At 35.8% G+C, this 18,038-nt stretch overlaps 3 protein-coding genes across 3 annotated transcripts; 1 reads left to right on the forward strand and 2 right to left on the reverse strand.

The window, feature by feature from the left end:
• Positions 1 to 12: 12 nt before the first annotated feature.
• On the reverse strand, positions 13 to 1,562 carry LOC18029195 (putative F-box protein At2g19630). The gene is given in 1 exon segment (XM_024149734.1): positions 13 to 1,562. A coding segment is annotated over 1 exon segment (1,287 nt). The 5' UTR covers positions 1,528 to 1,562; the 3' UTR covers positions 13 to 240.
• Positions 1,563 to 4,610: 3,048 nt separating this feature from the next.
• On the reverse strand, positions 4,611 to 7,136 carry LOC18028734 (serine/threonine-protein kinase STY13). Its single transcript, XM_006414579.2, has 6 exons — positions 6,042 to 7,136; positions 5,850 to 5,947; positions 5,583 to 5,779; positions 5,308 to 5,482; positions 5,087 to 5,221; positions 4,611 to 4,993 (listed from the first exon to the last, which is right to left on the reverse strand). Exons 1-6 carry the CDS (start codon positions 6,316 to 6,318, stop codon positions 4,787 to 4,789), a joined length of 1,089 nt encoding a protein of 362 aa, XP_006414642.1. The 5' UTR covers positions 6,319 to 7,136; the 3' UTR covers positions 4,611 to 4,786.
• Positions 7,137 to 14,419: 7,283 nt separating this feature from the next.
• Positions 14,420 to 15,460, forward strand: LOC112082001 (glyceraldehyde-3-phosphate dehydrogenase, testis-specific-like). The gene is made up of 4 exons (XM_024149082.1): positions 14,420 to 14,700; positions 14,792 to 14,918; positions 15,019 to 15,272; positions 15,427 to 15,460. The coding sequence occupies exons 1-4, from the start codon at positions 14,420 to 14,422 to the stop codon at positions 15,458 to 15,460; spliced, it is 696 nt and encodes a 231-aa protein (XP_024004850.1).
• Positions 15,461 to 18,038: the final 2,578 nt, after the last annotated feature.

The raw sequence follows: 18,038 nt of genomic DNA on the forward strand, positions 1-18,038 counted from the left end.
CTTTTTGGCCAACCTATGGATATACGAGAATAACATGAAACTCATGGAGATACGATTCCATAAAGTTGCTTTGCTTCTAAAGAGAAGAGAGTACAAAGCAAATTAAACATAACTAAGAACAACCACTGCTCACTGTAAAGAGTAAACAAGGGAATGGATCAGAATATCCACAAAGAAAACAAGAAAATAATCATCCAAATAAGATCTGTGTGATGATAGAATAGATGACAACCTAAGTGTCTAAACACCTGCATAGAGCTTCACATCCTCTACATGGTCTATATAAGGGCGATGCCTCTCATAGTGAAGAACACCTGTTTCTTGAATATCAACTCTTACCAAAGTGTTCCTCTCGAGACTGAAGTAGAGAAGGTAGGGTCGATGATCGTAGAATCCTTCAGTCGACAACAGCACAATCTCATTAGCCTGACTCACTCCAGCAAAACATAGCAATTCTTCTTCATCTCTAACTATCCTCTCCCACACAGCCGGCAACACGTAGATATGCTCAGACCATTCCTGTTCTTCAAGATTTTCTAGAACCCACAACACAAAACGTTTACTTCTTCTCTCAGCACCCGAGGAGAACCATCCTTTCTTATCTTTAGACATAATCAAACCTAGTTTACCGTTGCAGTTTATCATGGTTCCGTCAACTGCGTTTTCCACAGTTTCCTTAATAAAGCTGAACTTCTCAGACCTAATGTCAAAGCAAACTATAGTAGATCTCTAAATAGATGGATAATATAACAGTCCATTGATGCATATCCCAGCATTATCATACTCCATGAAATGTTTCCGGTTCCTCTTTTGATAACAAGTGGGTATGCAACACTCAATCATTCTCCATGAAAGGTTTCCAGCTCCTCCTAATGTCAAAACCTGATGCTCCTCGCCTTCCATAGCAAAGCCGTTAACACTTGGCTGTGTCATTGACAATACCTTGTATTGTTTACCAATCGGATCATACCCAAAATAGCTTCTCACCCCAATTCTACTTGTCTTCAATTTAGGTGAAGTCAAAGACTGTCCCGTGCTAGGGTTACATATCACCACTACCACTTCCTTTTGCCCATCTAAGATCCGAAGATGTTGAACACAGACTAAACTACGCACAATACCTCTAATTGCACAGAAACTATCAAAGTTGAAACGCGCAAGATGATTGGGAACTAAAGGAGACGAGTTCGATACCGGAACTTTAGGCGGCGATGACGAGGAAAAGAAGAGCTCACCGTCGCTAGTCCCGGCGAACAAGATTTGCGGCCGAGCAGAAGATTTGGTCAGGAACAATTCTGTGAAATCTGGACGGCGGAATATGGAGGACCAGAGCTTCGACACGCAACGACATGTCGCTATAGACTTCAACGGCAACCTCGAGAATATATCGACAAAGAGCTCGATTGGGATCGGCAATGATGAGGAGCTTTCTCTTCCATCCTCCTCTGATTTCCTTGATCGCGTGTTGCGTCGCGTAGTTGTTGTAACAGGATCGCCGGAGACGTTTCTCTTCCGCCGTGTTTTCATGTCGGAGGTTTAAACCCTAGAGAAATGAACCAACTACTCCGACGAAACCAAATGGAAGAGTAAAGTTTTATCGAAAAAGTAAATGGTTGAAACAGATTTGTCATGGGCTTAGAATAAGAATGTAATCCAAAATTAGGGCCCGTAAAGAGCAAATGCACTAGTTCCTCGGGCAAACGGGAAAGTTACGAGAACGTAGACAAGATAAAGAATTCGGGAAGTAATGTTAAATGCTATATAATTCCAATCTAATTCGAGCTCAACCAAATATTTGTAGACAATTTCTCAAATGATTTGTCCTTTTAAGATTTACTAGCTTAAACATTGTCTCTCTAAGATTTATTTTAATTAAAACCCAAAATTACTCTTAATTTTTTCATTCTAGTAATTTTTTGTTTAGTTTTTTAAAATTCTGCAAAACCTTAAAACTTTATTCGCTGGAGTTGAAGACGATTTCCATATTCTAACTTTCTAAGGGCTCTGATTGGTAACCTGCGGAATGGCGGAATTGCGTTTTTAAACACAATTCCGCAGGTTTTTTGCCAATCAACAAAAATTCGCGTAATGAAAAAATACACACAAAAACGCAGACAGCGTTTTTGCTTAACAGAAAAGTCATTCCGCAGAAAATCGACTTATAAGTCACTTAATCTATTCTGCAATATTTTTTCCGCAATTCCGCCATTCCGCAAAGTTACCAATCAAAGCCAAGGTTTTGAATCACGCATATATATATATATATATATATATATATATATATATATATATATATGTATACGACTCGTCGACACATACATATAAATACCCTTATTTATTCTGCGTTTCTTTCTTTGCGTGTGCTGCTACTTTCATTTTGGCGTGAAATGACTATGTTCCTCTCTGTGTAAACCGTTTCTTCTTCGTTTGGAAAAGCCATATCACCAACGCTCACCAGATGTTCGACCATTTGTCCCAGTGACCAGTGTGAGTAGGCTTTACGATTGTTGTTATTCATTTATTTTGAGGTTCTCATTATCATAACAGAGAGTTTTCTCTGAGATTCTCGAGCTCAGCTAAGCTCACCCACTCATAACTATTGCTACAGAATCTGTAAACTCCTAATACTTGTCTTTTATGGATTTGTGTTAGGTTTTGTTCATACATAATCTTACTCTGTCAAGGTTTTGCTTTATGAATATGAGACTTTATGCACATTCTTACAAGAAACAAGATTTTGTCATCAATATTTTCTTGATGAGTATAGCTTGTAGGATTGTAATCAAGTAACTAGAGTGGGAATCAGCTGACACGTGGGATAATGTGTTCACGTTCTTCTTTATATATAGTGCTCCATGCAAATAGGCGACTCATCTAGACAATCCTTATCACCAAACAAATTAAATTCGTTTATTATTAATGTATTATTATTTTACTTCTCTGTTCAGTCCAAGTTGAGAAGTTAAAATGTGTCTGACGTGTGTTTGAATTGCAGGAGCAACTAGAGAAGAAGAAAGCATAGTAAGCAGAGAAGATGAAGAATAAGGTTGCAGTGATTCACAAGAAAGCCAAAGAGAGGAGAAGATATTCTTCAAGCAGAAGAAACTACTGCTAAATACAGAGCCACTGGAATTGCAAATAGAATTTCAAGAGTTATCAATTGTAAAGTGTAAACATTCTTTCTTATGTCTTTGATGGCTTGTAATCGTGTTTGTGTACTGTTCTTGTGTGTAAAGACTACATAGTGAAAAATTTGTCCATTCTTTTACTTATACAATTTTCTAAAGCATTGTCAAATCATAAATAGGAGACCTTTTTGGTGATCAGGATTAAGTTGAAGTCCAGATCACCTGCATCACAATTCCTGTGTTTGATAACAAATATGTTTGATAATGGATATGTGGATGTAAAGTCGTTGGAACATATATAAGATAACTATGTACATATACTTTCTGTTTCTAATGTTTATGGAAATTACTGAGCTGAGTGAGCTCCATTTGTTTGGTATTAAGATTTGAAGCTAGCCGATTTGTTGAAGAAGAGATTGTCTTTCATCAAAGTGTGAGAAGATAGCTAAAAGAGCAAAACAGAGAAGAAAAAACGTTGTGGAAGAGAAGAAAAACATGAAAATAAAAAAGAAACTAAATATTTAGAAAATATTTAGTTTGGTGGATAAGCACATGAATACTAGATTTTCTCAGATTCTGTTAACAACTTAATAGAATACATGTTCTAAATTACGTTGAACAAAGAATGATTACTTGAATACACTTTCTAGTAAAATGTAGAACGTAATGAAAAGTATAGAAAATGTATTCTACAAGCTGTAAAACGATGAAAAGTCTATAAAATACTTATTCTATACGGCTAGTAGAATGAAGAAGAACATGTAGAACATCGATTCTAGGTTCTGTAGATTGTATAGGAATGTCTAGAAAACATATTTTATAAAATCATAGAATGTAGAATACGTTTTCTAGGTGTTGTAGAAAATAATTTTTAAAAATTAAAAATTTTCCATAACTAATTTTTGGTAATTAGTTTATTTCTTTATTTGGCATTTTTGAATTTTTCTAAAAAAAATAAACATTAAATTTGAATTTCTGAAATTAATGTAATCATTAATTAAAAGGTAATTAAGTCCAAAAATAACAAAAGTCCAAAAAATCTTATAAAGACAATTGTTTACAAAATGTGTTCTAAATTTACAGTTCTCCCATATTTTTATGGCTTTAAATCAAATTTTGAATTTGATATTATCAACTCTGGACAAAATACGATATAGATAAGTGTGAATTATAATTGTTATGAATGATAATGTGAAAGTAGTGAAATTTAGATACATTTACAATATTATGTTCCAACTTGCGATAGACCACCAAAAACAAATTCAATAATCACAATTTACGTCTTATTAATTCATCATTTTACAATGAAAATATCTAAACAAAATACAGTTCAGTTAATAATCTTATAAGATGTTTTTTTTCGGTATTTTATAAAATGAAAGTCTTTAACATTCATAATATATAGAGCTTTCCTTGAAACATACTCTCTAATAATCACAGAAATCCAAAAAAAAAACCAATTAATTGTTTCTTTTTCTTTTGTCAAGCTCAAAACCAATGAATTCGAGTTTCGTCTCAACTTTGAATATTCACAATGACCAAATATAGTCAAAAGACGTTTCTTGAAGAAGAAGAAACACAACAGAGCATTCAATGTCAAAGGGAAAAGAACAAAACCAGACGAAAAAACAAAAGACGAAGGAGGTAGAAAGGGAGATTCAAGGGCCACGAGCAGGAGCAAAGCAGAAACAGCCGGAGCTCTGATCTTCCGGTATCATTCCGCCGCCTTTAGTAGTATCAATTCCTTCAAGCATCTTCACGACTTCCTCCATCTCCGGTCGTCTCTGTGGATTCCCATCCCAACATTTCTTTATTATATTCGCCAATGCATTCGGACAGCATCTTGGTATCTCCGGTCTCAGATTCTTTTCAAAAACATAGAAAACAAAGTTTCATAAGTTTAACCATAACGTGAGACAAGGAAACAAAATTAGGGTTTTGTTTAGGTCAAAACTTACATGTAAAACAACCGCAGAAGAAACATCGACAAAGCTAAGATCAGGATAAGGCATATCACAGCAGTAGATTTCCCATAAGCATATCCCAAAGCTGTAAACATCGCACCTTCTGTTGTATGGCTTGCCGTCGATAACCTATGAAAAAAACCGAGTTTTACTTCGAAACAGAGAAACAAACCCTAAAAATGAAAAAAAAAAAAAAAAAGGGTTTAACTGTTTACCTCAGGAGCCATGTATCCAAGAGTACCGGTTTCTCCAGTCATGTCCTTTGGATTAAGAGCTTCCACTCGGGCCACTCCAAAATCAGCTATTTTCAAATTCCTTTGAGCATCCAAAAGCATATTCTCTGTTTTCACATCGCGATGCACAATCTTCTCTGAATGCAAATAGCTTAGCCTGCAAGCAATTATTAAAAACGTTAAGGGATTTAGCTTTCTCCGTTATTCTTCACAAATCTTGTAAAAGAGTAGTAGTGGAAGAAGTTTAAGTTACTTACCCTCGAGAGAGATCAAGAGCGAGTTTGATAACGACTTTAAAAGGAAGTTTCTTTCGCCTATTACGGATCAAGTACTGTTTCAATGTACCACCAGGAACATATTCCACAACCACACAACAAGCTCGCTGAGGCAACGAGTTTTCTGAATCAGCTGATTTGATTTTGAGATTCGTTGTTCCCATTGAAGCTCCAACAAACTGTTCCATTCAAAGATTCTTCATTAGATTCAGACCCTTTGATTTGAGCAAACTAACGAATATAACCAACCTTTGTGACATTTGGGTGGTTGAGTTTGTGCCAAACAGTGACCTCTTGACGAAACAAATCTCGGTTTTTAGCGTCTTCTTCCCAATCAAGCACCTTCACTGCCATTACTCAAACAATCCCCAAAACACAAGTCACAATCTCTAGCTAATGGAAATTAACAAAAGATTTGTTTTTGGTTTTTGAATGTGTTACCAGCAACATCTTGGTCATCGTAGATGCCTTTGTAGACAGTACCATAAGTACCTCGAGCGATAACATTCCTTGTTTCCAACTTAGACAAATCAATCTCCCATTCTTCCTCCATAGCTTTATGATTCTTCTCAATGTTCCTTGACCAAACCCTACTCAGATGTTTCTCAAGTTGTTTATCTAAACTTTTCAAATCGATCTTATCTGCTCGAAAAATCCTGTCTTTCTTGTTATCTCCTCCTCCTCCTCCTCCTCCTCCTCCTGATGTTGTCTTCTCCATGTCTTAAATTCAAATCAAACTCTTTAACTAGACAAATACCACACAGCTTTCAAAAACACAGAGATTCTGACTTAAAGATTTAATCTTTTCATCATCATCATCATTATCACAACATCTAATTTTTTCTTCAGATTACTAGTGAATTGAATGGAAACCATGCAGGAGTTATTAAAAAACAATTTTTTTGATTTACCAGGTTAAACAAAGGCGGCTTAGATATTCAAACAAGTCTAGATTTTTATAAGAAACTGTTTTTCACCAAACTTCTCAAAAATCATGCACATGCTCTGAAATTCATGTTTTTTTTTTGTAAAACCAACATTAATGAAAAATTTCTCCAATAAGCCTTTTTTTTTAATTAGAAAAGCAAAGAATCAAACCCCACTATAAGAAAATGTAAACCCTAAGAAAACGACTTGTTACCACAATTGCCTTTTATGATCTATATAGCAAACAAATTCTAATCCAGAGATACTAAATCTTAAATTAATATTCAATCAATGAATTAAAAAAAAAAAAGTCAGCTGTATATCAGCCACTAGGACATGCAGAAACCCAAAAAGAAACAGAGGCACGCAATATGCAAATTGAAAAATTCTCAAAATCGAAAACGAAAGATGAGAATTTTAATGGTGAGTTTCGGATTACGCGGCTAATACGTGCGAGATTTATCTCATATCCTTTGAGAGTGAAACAGAGGATTTTTGTTTTCTCAAAAATCTCTCCTTTTTTTGGTGTTTGTGGATGAAAACAGAGAAAATCTCAAATCAAAGAGAGAATCTGAGAAGAGAACCAAAAAAAAAGCTTAGGAAACGACGGAAGAGAGATGGAGAGTAAAAGACGGAAGAGAAGCTGTTTCTTTCAGGCTGGTTTTAAGGAGACGTATTTATTTAATTGTTTCCAATTATAATATTAACAAACAACAAACAGAAAAAGTATATCATCAAATATATGTACATTTTTACATTTATAGAAAATAAATATTACAGAGATAAACTTTGACCCTTTTCTCTTTTAAAATTTCATTTATGTACAAATCCACTTAAACCGAACAGAAAAGATAATCTAGTTACAATGCAGATATATTTGAATCGATCCAAATCTAAATCATTTGGGTAAACCACGAAATTCAAATGAAAGAAAAAAATATGGTGTGGCTTCTTTTCATTTTTTTTTGTTACAAAAGTTTTTCATCTTTTCTATACTTTATAAATTAATCGAGAATTTACTCATGAAAAATATTTGTTCAAATTTATTTCAAATTATTCAACATATAATGATTATTCTTAAGATTGTTTTTCTACATTTTACACCAAAATTATGGTTTGTCTTTTTAAGAATTTGACAAAGCAGTCTAATGTAATGATGTAACCTATTAATGTCATGTAAAATTTTTATTAATAAAATCATATCTTATTATTTGATTAACTAAGATTAAACTTCAAAATTAGCATAAACAAATACAACGAATAAATTGTTGATTGGGAATACAGATCACACGACACCCTTTCTTGCAGTGACCTTGTGGTTTCACAACATGCAGCGAAGCTTCATGATGTAACATACTTTGAGGATTTTCTTCAGGTGATAAATGTTTTGCCTCAACATTTAGAACTGTGACCAAAACCAGTATATTGATATAAATAAATTTCTTATGTAAAGCTTTTTCTTATATACAAAATATGTAATTTACCTGTAACAACTAGGAAAACAAGAAAAGCAAACTTCATTAATATTTTCTCCATTGTTTTACTTATGGAAAATATTATTACAAAAGATGTGTAAATGTTGATATCTACTGTTGTTTTAGCTCGTGGAACCGTTTTTATACAATGGAGGAGAAATGTTTTGGTCATAAAGTCATCAAATCTTTTGGGTCAACTAAGTAAACTATAAGAGTTTTTTTTATAAAATTCCTTTGATATGTTACCAAATTTGCTAAAAATGCATAGGACTACAATTGATATTTTGCCAAATATAATAACAAATAGATACGACCAAAACGCCTGGAACAGGAAAAAATACTTCAGTTTGACTAGCAAAGTAATTAAGAAGAGTTAGACGCGTTTAGGATTGTCGTAAAATGCCAATCATCAATGATTTAATAACTCTATCTATAATAATCTTCAAAATTCAGAGTGTCGATAATACTGTATATAACATTTATAAAAATTCATAAGTGTGACTGTGTGAGCGTATTTTTATTGTGTAAGCATTAAGTATGTGTATACCGACTACAAACTGAAGTCTTAAGGCCCATATATTTTGATATTTCAGTAATTACATAAATGGCTCAAAATAAGGCCCACGAAAATTGAAAGACAAAAAACCAGGTTTTGTTTTAATCGCCGGTTTGGTAGAATCGTAAGCTTTGACATAATTCTACGCGTAATTTCTCTTGTTAATCATGGCACGACGTAATTATCTCTTTCCAAAAAGAACAACGTTTCTTTCCGGCTTCTCTTAGTTTCTAATGAACAATTTTTTTTCCCCAAAAAAAGTTAAAAAGAAAAAACAGACAAACAAAATTTGATTTGTAGGGATACGGTCGAAGATCAGACAAGAACAAATACATTTATCGTTTTGTGTCTTAACGCATTTGTGAGTAACATGGCATGCACATATCTATCTATATTAGTATATTACTAAGAAGTCAATAACATATCATATTATTTCATTAATCTATAGTTGGCCTAAAAAAATTAATAGACATCAATACATTTTCTTTTTTTTTGGCAATTTGTAACAACAAGGGCATTTTCAACGAATATTTTACGTCGATTTATGATCATCGTAAATTTACGACTCAATTACGTCGCACTTACGACGTCAACATATTTCGTCGTAATTTCGACGTAAAATAACTACTCTCGTAAAATCATCGTAAAATTACGACGATATTACGACGAATGAAGAACGGATTTAATTTCGTCGTAACATTGTCGTAAAATTTACATTGATTACGACGAATTGGTCTCCATCTTGTAGTCGATGTAATATCGATGTAAATATGATGTAATTTTTATTTCGACGTAAATTTGATGTAAATATTCAATGGCAATATGTTGGTAACCAAACAAAAAATCTATATATACCCTCTCTTCTCTCATTATTCCATCAACCCAAAAAAACATATAAGGACACAATTTTTTGAGTCTTGAAATGTTTGAGTGAAACTTTTAGTAGTTGAAAAAAAAAATTTAATTATTTGTTTTTGAAATGTCTATTTACGATCTACGAAAGTGGATGTATACGCCCAAAAATGTTGATGGGTCGTTGACTGAAGACTTCAAAAACGGATGGAAATATTCATGTACCAGGCCGGCCTTATGCAAACTGTAATTGAAAGCGGCAAAATGTATTGTCCTTGTGTGAAATGCAAAAATAGGAAACATATTCCTTTGACACTATCTGGCAGCATTTATTGAATAGAGGGTTCATGCCGTAATACTTTATTTGGTATCAGCATAGAGAGGGATATGGTCAAAGTAGTGGTTAGATGGCTGCACGGAGTAGTAGTAATCATCAAGAACATGAAGATTTTGAAGCGTCAAATGATTATCAAAGTAGTCAAGTTCAGGGTGAAGATCAGGATAGGATGCATGATATGGTTAATGATGCATTTCATGAAACACATGCTGATATTGTTGAGGAGCCCAATACAGATGCGAAACGCTTTTATGATATGTTAAACGCAGCAAAACAACCTCTTTACGAGGGATATTGGGAAGGTTTATCTAAATTATCATTAGCAGCTCGGATGATGACAATAAAAACTGATCACAATCTATCTGAAGTTTTCATGAACGATTGGGCAGATCTTATTAAAGAGTATTTGCCAGATGATAATTTGGCTACTGAAACTTATTATGAAATTCAGAAGCTGGTTTTTAGTCTTGAATTGCCTTCTGAGATGATTGATGTTTGTGTTGATAATTGTATGCTTTTTTTAGAGATGATGAGAAGCTTCAAGAATACCGTTTCTGCCAAAAGCCAAGATATAGACTGCAAATTGCTGGACGTAAAAAGATTCCGTAACAACGAATGTGGTATTTTTCTATCACTGATAGGTTAAAAATACTATATCAATCTGAACGGACAGATGCGTCGATGAGATAACATGCAGAACATTCACAAACAGATGGCAAAATGACTCACCCGTCTGACGGGAAATCTTGGAAACATTTTAACACCGTACATCCAGACTTTGCTAGGTCTAAGCGAAATGTTTATCTTGGTCTTTGCACTGACGGGTTTAGTCCATTTGGTATGTATGGTAGGCAATATTCATTATGGCCTGTGATTCTTACGCCATATAACCTTCCTCCAGATATGTGCATGCAAAGAGAGTTTTTGTTTCTAAGTATATTAGTCCCTGGTCCAAATCACCCGAAGCAGGCCCTTGATGTGTTTTTGCAACCACTCATACATGAGTTAAACCAGTTGTGGCATGTTGGAGTACGAACATATGACTGTTCGAGTGGTAAAAATTTTACGATGCGAGCGGTGCTTATGTGGACAATAAGCAATTTCCCGGCATACGGAATGCTATCAGGTTGGACAACGCATGGGAGGTTATCATGTCCTAATTGTCTTCATAGGACTGATGCATTTCAGCTTAAACATGGTAGGAAAACCTGTTGGTTTGATTGCCACCGTCAGTTTTTTACCACCAAACCATCAATATAGAAGAAATAGGCGTTTGTTTATAAAGAACAAATTGGTTTGTCTCCCTCCACCAGTGTACCTAACTGGAGTAGAGCTTGAAGCGCAAATAGATCACTGGGGTGGACTTGAAACGGTCCCCCTTGGAGGAAATTGGCACACTCCTGCGAATATGCCTGAAGAATATGGGGTTCATCATAATTGGCACAAGAAAAGTATATTTTGGGATCTGCCTTACTGGAAAAATCATTTGCTTAGACATAATCTTGATGTTATGCACATTGAGAAGAATTTTTTCGATAACATCATGCATACTGTTTTGAACGTCCAAGGAAGAACCAAAGACAGCGTTAAATCACGGATGGACTTACCCGATATATGTAACAGAATTGAGTTGCATATGGTGAGTAATGGGAAAGCACATGTTCCTGTATTTCGGTTGGGTGCTGAACAAAAAACAGCATTGTTTAATTGGGTATCATCAGCCGTGAAATTTCTTGATGGATATGTATATAATCTGGCTAAATCTGTGGATAAAGGACAAAAGTTTTCAGGGATGAAAAGTCATGATTGTCATGTGTTTATGCAACGGTTACTTCCTTTTGCGTTTGCTGAACTCCTACCGGGACATGTCCATGAGGCACTAGGAGGCATTGGAGCTTTCTTTCGTGATCTAAGTACAAGGACATTATCAGAAGATGTAGTTGCACAACTGTCTACAAATATTCCAATATTGTTGTGCAATTTAGAGAAAATATTCCCACCTGCTTTCTTCGATGTTATGGAACATTTACCTATACACCTCCCTCATGAAGCAGAGTTGGGAGGACCTGTTCAGTTTAGGTGGATGTATCCGTTTGAACGATTTATGAAGCATTTAAAGGGTAAGGCCAAAAACTTAGCAAAAGTTGAAGGGTCTATCGTGGCGGGAAGTTTGATAGAAGGAACTTCTCATTTCACGTCTTATTATTTTGCTCTGAAGGTTCGTACACGCAAACGGGCTCCAAGACGTTACGATGATGGGGGTGTAGAACAAAGTTACGCAGTAGAAGGTGTGCCTGATATATTCTCACCAATTGGACGTCTAAGTGGGAAACTAAAAGAAACTTGTTGGTCAAACGAACAGGACTACCACAGCGCACATACATATATACTTCTGAATTGCGAGGAATTGGCACCTTACGAGAGGTACATATATACAAATAAGCATGCATGATTATATTTTGATTGCATAGACGAAATGTCCTTAACAATGTTTTCAAATTTCAGCACTTTCGTCAGTCAAGTCCGAGAATGCATTGACGGTGTTTCAGAAGATGAAATTAACAAGCGGAAAGACCAACATTATGCATTGTGGTTAAAAGATCAAGTCGAGCATGATGACATGACATATGCAGTATGGTTTCATGAGTTGCTCCTAGGTCCTATTTCGAAGATAACTACTGCAGCTATGTATTTCACACGTGGCTATGTTTTTCATACTTATAGTCATGGCACTGAACGGGCAACTACAAACTATGGAGTTTGTGTACGAGGTGAAGTAGACTTTTATGGGATCATCAAAGAGATAATTGAAGTGGAATACCCCGGATTAGTAAGAATGAAAACTGTTCTTTTCAAATGTGATTGGTTTGATCCTAGGGTAGGCCGCGGAGTGCGTATTAACAAATTCGGAGTGGTAGATGTAAACACATCTCGGCGATACAATAAGTTCTAGCCTTTTATACTTGCATCTCAAGCAGAACAAGTCACCTTTGTTCCATATCCTCGAGTTCGGAGTACGGGAATTTCATGGCTGGCGGTTGTCAAAGTTTCTCCAAGGGGTATAATTGATGGTGTAGATCTCCCGCCAATGCATCAAGATGATTGTGTCGACATTACAGAATCTGATGTTGAAGAAAATGTTCTTTTAATTGATCCACGTAATCGACAAGTTGAAGATCTACATGGGGACGAAACAGAAGAAGGTGCTGACAAATTTCAAACAAGCAGTGATGATCATGACGATGATGATGAGGAGAACGAGGAAAATGTTGAAGACTAATTAAGTATGATGTTGGCATTTATATAATTGCATGCTTTGAACGTTTAAATGTAACATTTGTCAAATTTGATAAATTTGTTTAAATTTAAATGTTTAAAAAATGAAAGACAATTAGTGAAAAGAAAATTTGTTTAAGTGTTGACTTGGACATATGTTGACTATTACGACGAATTTACGACGATTATTTAGAAATCGTCGTAAATTCGTCATAAAATGTAAACCCTAAACCCTATAGGGTTTAGCTTTCCCAACTCACAGAATTGTTTTTGGGTGCATTTTCCTGAGTAAACTAATGTATTATATAAGGTTTTGTAGTATATGATTAAAGAACTTGTAGATATGTGGTTTATGTTACGACGAATTTACGACGAATCACACCCATTCGTCGTAAATTCGTCGTAAAATACCATCGAGTTTACGACGAAATGTAACCCCTAAATCTTATAATCAATCTTTTCTAGGGTTCAGGGGGGATTTAGATGAAGAGAATGATATGGCTTACCATCTCATAAGGTAAAACAACTTTCTAAACAAAAGAAAAAAAAATTTCAAAATTTGACATATATGTGTTTATCAAGTAATCTTAAGGTGTTAGATACATTTAGAGAAGATGTAAGGATTTATCTTAGATCAAACCAAATTCTTCATTATGTTATGTAAACATGCTAGAAAGTTATACAGACCACATTTAGCATGTATAGACATGCTTGTATGTGCTTATGGATGTTTCAATTTTTGTAATTCATCATTTTTTTGTACATACCATCGTAAATTCGTCGTAATATTTTACGACGATATGTAAATACATAGCCGTTATAATTTTTATGATTTATAAGGATTTGTCGTAAATTTGTCGTAATTTTACGACGAATTTACGACGACTAACTCTGATCGTCGTAAATTCGTCGCAAAGCCCAGATACAACCACGTGTGTTTGTCTTTTCGCTTTGTTGTACGGTTGCACCTTTACGACGGATTTACGACGATTTCGTTGTAATGTTTACGTCGTAATGTTTACGTCGGATTTACGACGAATAAAAATTCTATATATATGGAAGCACCCCTTCCTCATTTCGTCGGTCATTCAACTTCTTCCTCTCTCTGCTTCCTCCTCACTTCGTTGCTTCCCTGCAAACCCAAAAAATCAGGTAATTTTTTTTTTACTTAAAATCTAATTTTTATTTTGAATTAGTTTAGAAATACAAACGGTTTAGGTCGGAAATTAGTTTAGGCTCGGAATTTGTTAGATTTAGGATCAGAATTTGTTAGATTAAGGATTTAAGGTGTTTGTTAGATTCAGGATCATAATTTAAAATTAATTTGTAATTTCAAAAATAAAAATTTTCCGGTTTTGCAGACAATGACTCGACGGAGGAACACTACATCAACTTTATGGCGGACAGACACTCTTCCCGGGCGTCTGCCTCGGGAAACACCGGGACCGATGTCCCTTCATCTTCCGGAGCCTCCCAGGTTCCAAATACCGTAGCGGAGCAGTCTCCACCGCCGCCTCCACCACCACCTCCACCACCACCTCCACCGCCGGCTGCCGAACCGGTAGCCCACCCTCCTCATCCGTATGCCCAATTTACGGTTGAGGACTTACTAGCCCTACCGGGACGGGAGGCTTTACGACGTCTGGTTCCCGGAAAAGCGGAACCAGGCTCTTATTGGTAAGTAAATTTTTTTGTTTTTTATATTTTTTTAAATTAATGCTTTAATTTACTTAAATATTAATGTAATGTTTTTGTTTTGGTTTCATAGGTTTAACTTGGATAATTGTGTCGGTCGGAGAGTTTCCGACACAATTAAGAGTCATTTCGTTGAGCCGCACTACAATTGGAGCAAGGTGTCGCAAGAGACATTCGACACCTGGTACAAGTACTTCGCGGTAAAGTTTTTTAAATCTTATTTATATCATTTCAAATTATTTTAAATTTAATTAATCTTACTTTTATATAGTTTATATAATTTTTTGTTTTCTTTTGCAGCAATGGTGGAACTGGGACATCGGAATCAACGAGACGGTCCGCGAAGCTTTCCGGCTGAAGGCGAAGAAACGCCTAGTCAACACCGTTTCCGATTGGAAGCGGAAGTGGGAGACCGATGGAGACGACGCAAAGCCGAGCTCCATGTCCACTTTCTGTTGGAACGGGTTGAAGGCGTATTGGCTGGACCCGCATGCCCAAACCACTGCGGCTAAGTGTTCGGCCGTCCGAAACCGGGTCGGTCCTGACGGTCAGAAGTTAGTGACCCCGCACACTTCTGGCCAAATATCTTTTGCGGGAAGACGTCTCATGATGGTAAGTAATTAAATATAAATTATTTTATTATTATTTCATTTTTAATTATTGCTATAATTTATTAAATATTTTTGGCTAATGTTTATTAATTGGTAGGCCGAGGAGAACGGAAGAGAACTTCTTCCAATGACGAAGCTCTTCGAGACCACTCACCGGAAGAGGGACGGGAGCTTTGTCGACGCTCGGTCAGAGGAAATCTACAATGCCGCTATTCAGCGGATCGCCGAGCGGGAGACCCAGACCACACCTGACGGTACTATCCAAGTATCGTTGACCGTCGCTGAGCAAGACCAGATTTTCGAGGAGGTATGATCTATTTCAAATTTTTTAAAATTTATTATATTTATTGCTTAATAAATAATTAACGTTTTTATTTTTATTTGTACGTTGCTCCGAAGAAGAAGGGCCGAACCTTAGGGATGGGCCCTATTAAAGACTGTCCTGCCGCCTCGGCTTCCGGATTTCGCATGCAAGAGGATCCGAGTCATCTTCGCCAGGATCTCGCTACGGCCAACACTGAGATCACCACTCTCAGGCATGAGCAAGTGGCCCAGAAGCAGGAGCTCACCGAGATTCACGATCTCTTCGACATCAGTGCGGAAGCGGTTCCGCAGTTGGCCACCGCAATCCGAGCGAGGCAACAGCGAGCACGAGGCGTCTTTGAGGCTGGTGGTACTTCCGGTGGACCATCGGTCCAGCAGACGTAGGGTCAGTCTTCGGCTCCGGTAGTGCAGACAGGAAACGACGGTCCAGCAGCGACGGGCGGCCAAGACGGAGAGCCTCCTCGTGACGTCGATCTCAACCTCGACGATTACGAAATCACATTGTAGATTAGGTTTTTTTGTAAAAAACAATTTGTATTAAATTTTATATATATATATATAAATTATTTTCGAATTTAAATTTTAATTTAAAATGTTTTTTTCTAATTTTAATTTTTTGATTATTTGAAAAATTCATTAATTAAATTAAAATCGAATTAAATAATTAATTTATAAATCGACGTAAATTCGTCGTAAATTTACGTCGATCTAACGTCGAACATTTTACGACGAATTTACGTCGAATATGTTTACATCGAATCTACGTCGAAACTTAACGACGAATTAACATCGATGATTAAAAAATTAATTTCCCTTAATTGAAATTGTTCGTCTCCTAATCGTTGTTAAATCGATGTAATTTTACATCGATTTTACGTCGTTCTTATGATGGACTTATTTCGTTGTATTTTTGTTGCAAAATTTACGTCGAGTTTACGACGAATAATTTCCGACGATATTACGACGATTTTCCTGGGTTGGTAATTTTACGACGATTTTACGACGATTGCTTTACGACGATTTTTTATTCGTCGTTAATTCGACGTAAATGCTCTTTTACGTCGATTTTACGTCGATATCTGCCGACGTAAAACCCGATCTTTCTTGTAGTGATTTTATATTGTTTAATCTTTAGTTTTATTTTGCAACAACGGTGGAACTGGGACAACGGGATCAACGAGGAGGTCCGAACAGCGTTCTGCCTGAAGGCGCAGAGACGCCTAGTCAACACCGTTTCCGATTGGAAGCGGAAGTGGGAGACCGACGGCAACGACGTAAAGCCGAGCTCGATGTCCACTTACTGCTGGAACGGGTTGAAGGCATATTAGATGGACCTGCATGCCCAAGACGTAGCTGCTAAGTGTTCAGGTGTTCGAAACCGGGTCGGTCTTGACGGTCAGAAGTTAGTGACCCCTCACACTTCTGGCTAAATATCATTTGTGGGTAGACGTTTGATGATGGTAAGTAATTTTAATTATTTACATTTCTATTTTTCAATTATTTATAATTATATAATATATTTTTTAATATATATTTACTAATGTTTAATTGTAACTTTTTTTGGTAGGCCGAGGAGAACGGAGGAGAGCTTCCTCCAATGACGAAGCTCTTCGAGACTATTCACCGGAAGAAAGACGGGACTTTTGTACATGCTCGGTTAGAGGAAATCTACAACCCAGCTATTCAGAGGATCGCCGAGTGGAAAACCCAGGTCACACCTGACGGTACTATCCTAGTACCTTTGACCGTCCTCGAGCAAGACCAAATCTTCGAGGAGGTATGATTTCAATATTTTTTGAATTTAATATATATACTTAATTATCTGTATATGATCTAACGTTTTTATTTTAATTTGTAGGTTGCTCCGAAGAAGAAGGGCCAGCAGACGACACAGGGTCAGACTTCGGATCCTGTAGTTCAGACGGGAAACGACGGTACAGCGGCGACGGACGAACATGACGGAGAGTTTCCTCGAGACGTCGATCTCAACCTCGAGGATTATGAAATAACTTTGTAGATTAGTTTTATTTTTAAAACAAATTGCATTTAATTTGTATTTTAATATCTATTATATTAAAACAGAAGCACATTTAGTATTTGCTTCCAAACACTCCTAATTTTTTTTAAGTGTTTAAAAATAATTTCAATAATTATTTATATTTAATTTGAAAATTAGTTATTAATTTAAATATTTTTAGAGTTCCTTAAATATAGGTAATTTAGATTTGATTTGATTTGATTAAAAATAATAAATCAGATATTAATTTAGATTTGATTTAAATATTCTTGTTTAAATAATTTCTATACTATTAAACATTTTTATCAAAAATATCTAGAAGTTTTGAAAAACAAAAATTCACATATGAAAAATAATGGTCATATTTG

Source organism: Eutrema salsugineum, unplaced genomic scaffold, assembly GCF_000478725.1.
Source record: "Eutrema salsugineum unplaced genomic scaffold, Eutsalg1_0 scaffold_1, whole genome shotgun sequence".
Taxonomy (NCBI): domain Eukaryota; kingdom Viridiplantae; phylum Streptophyta; class Magnoliopsida; order Brassicales; family Brassicaceae; genus Eutrema; species Eutrema salsugineum.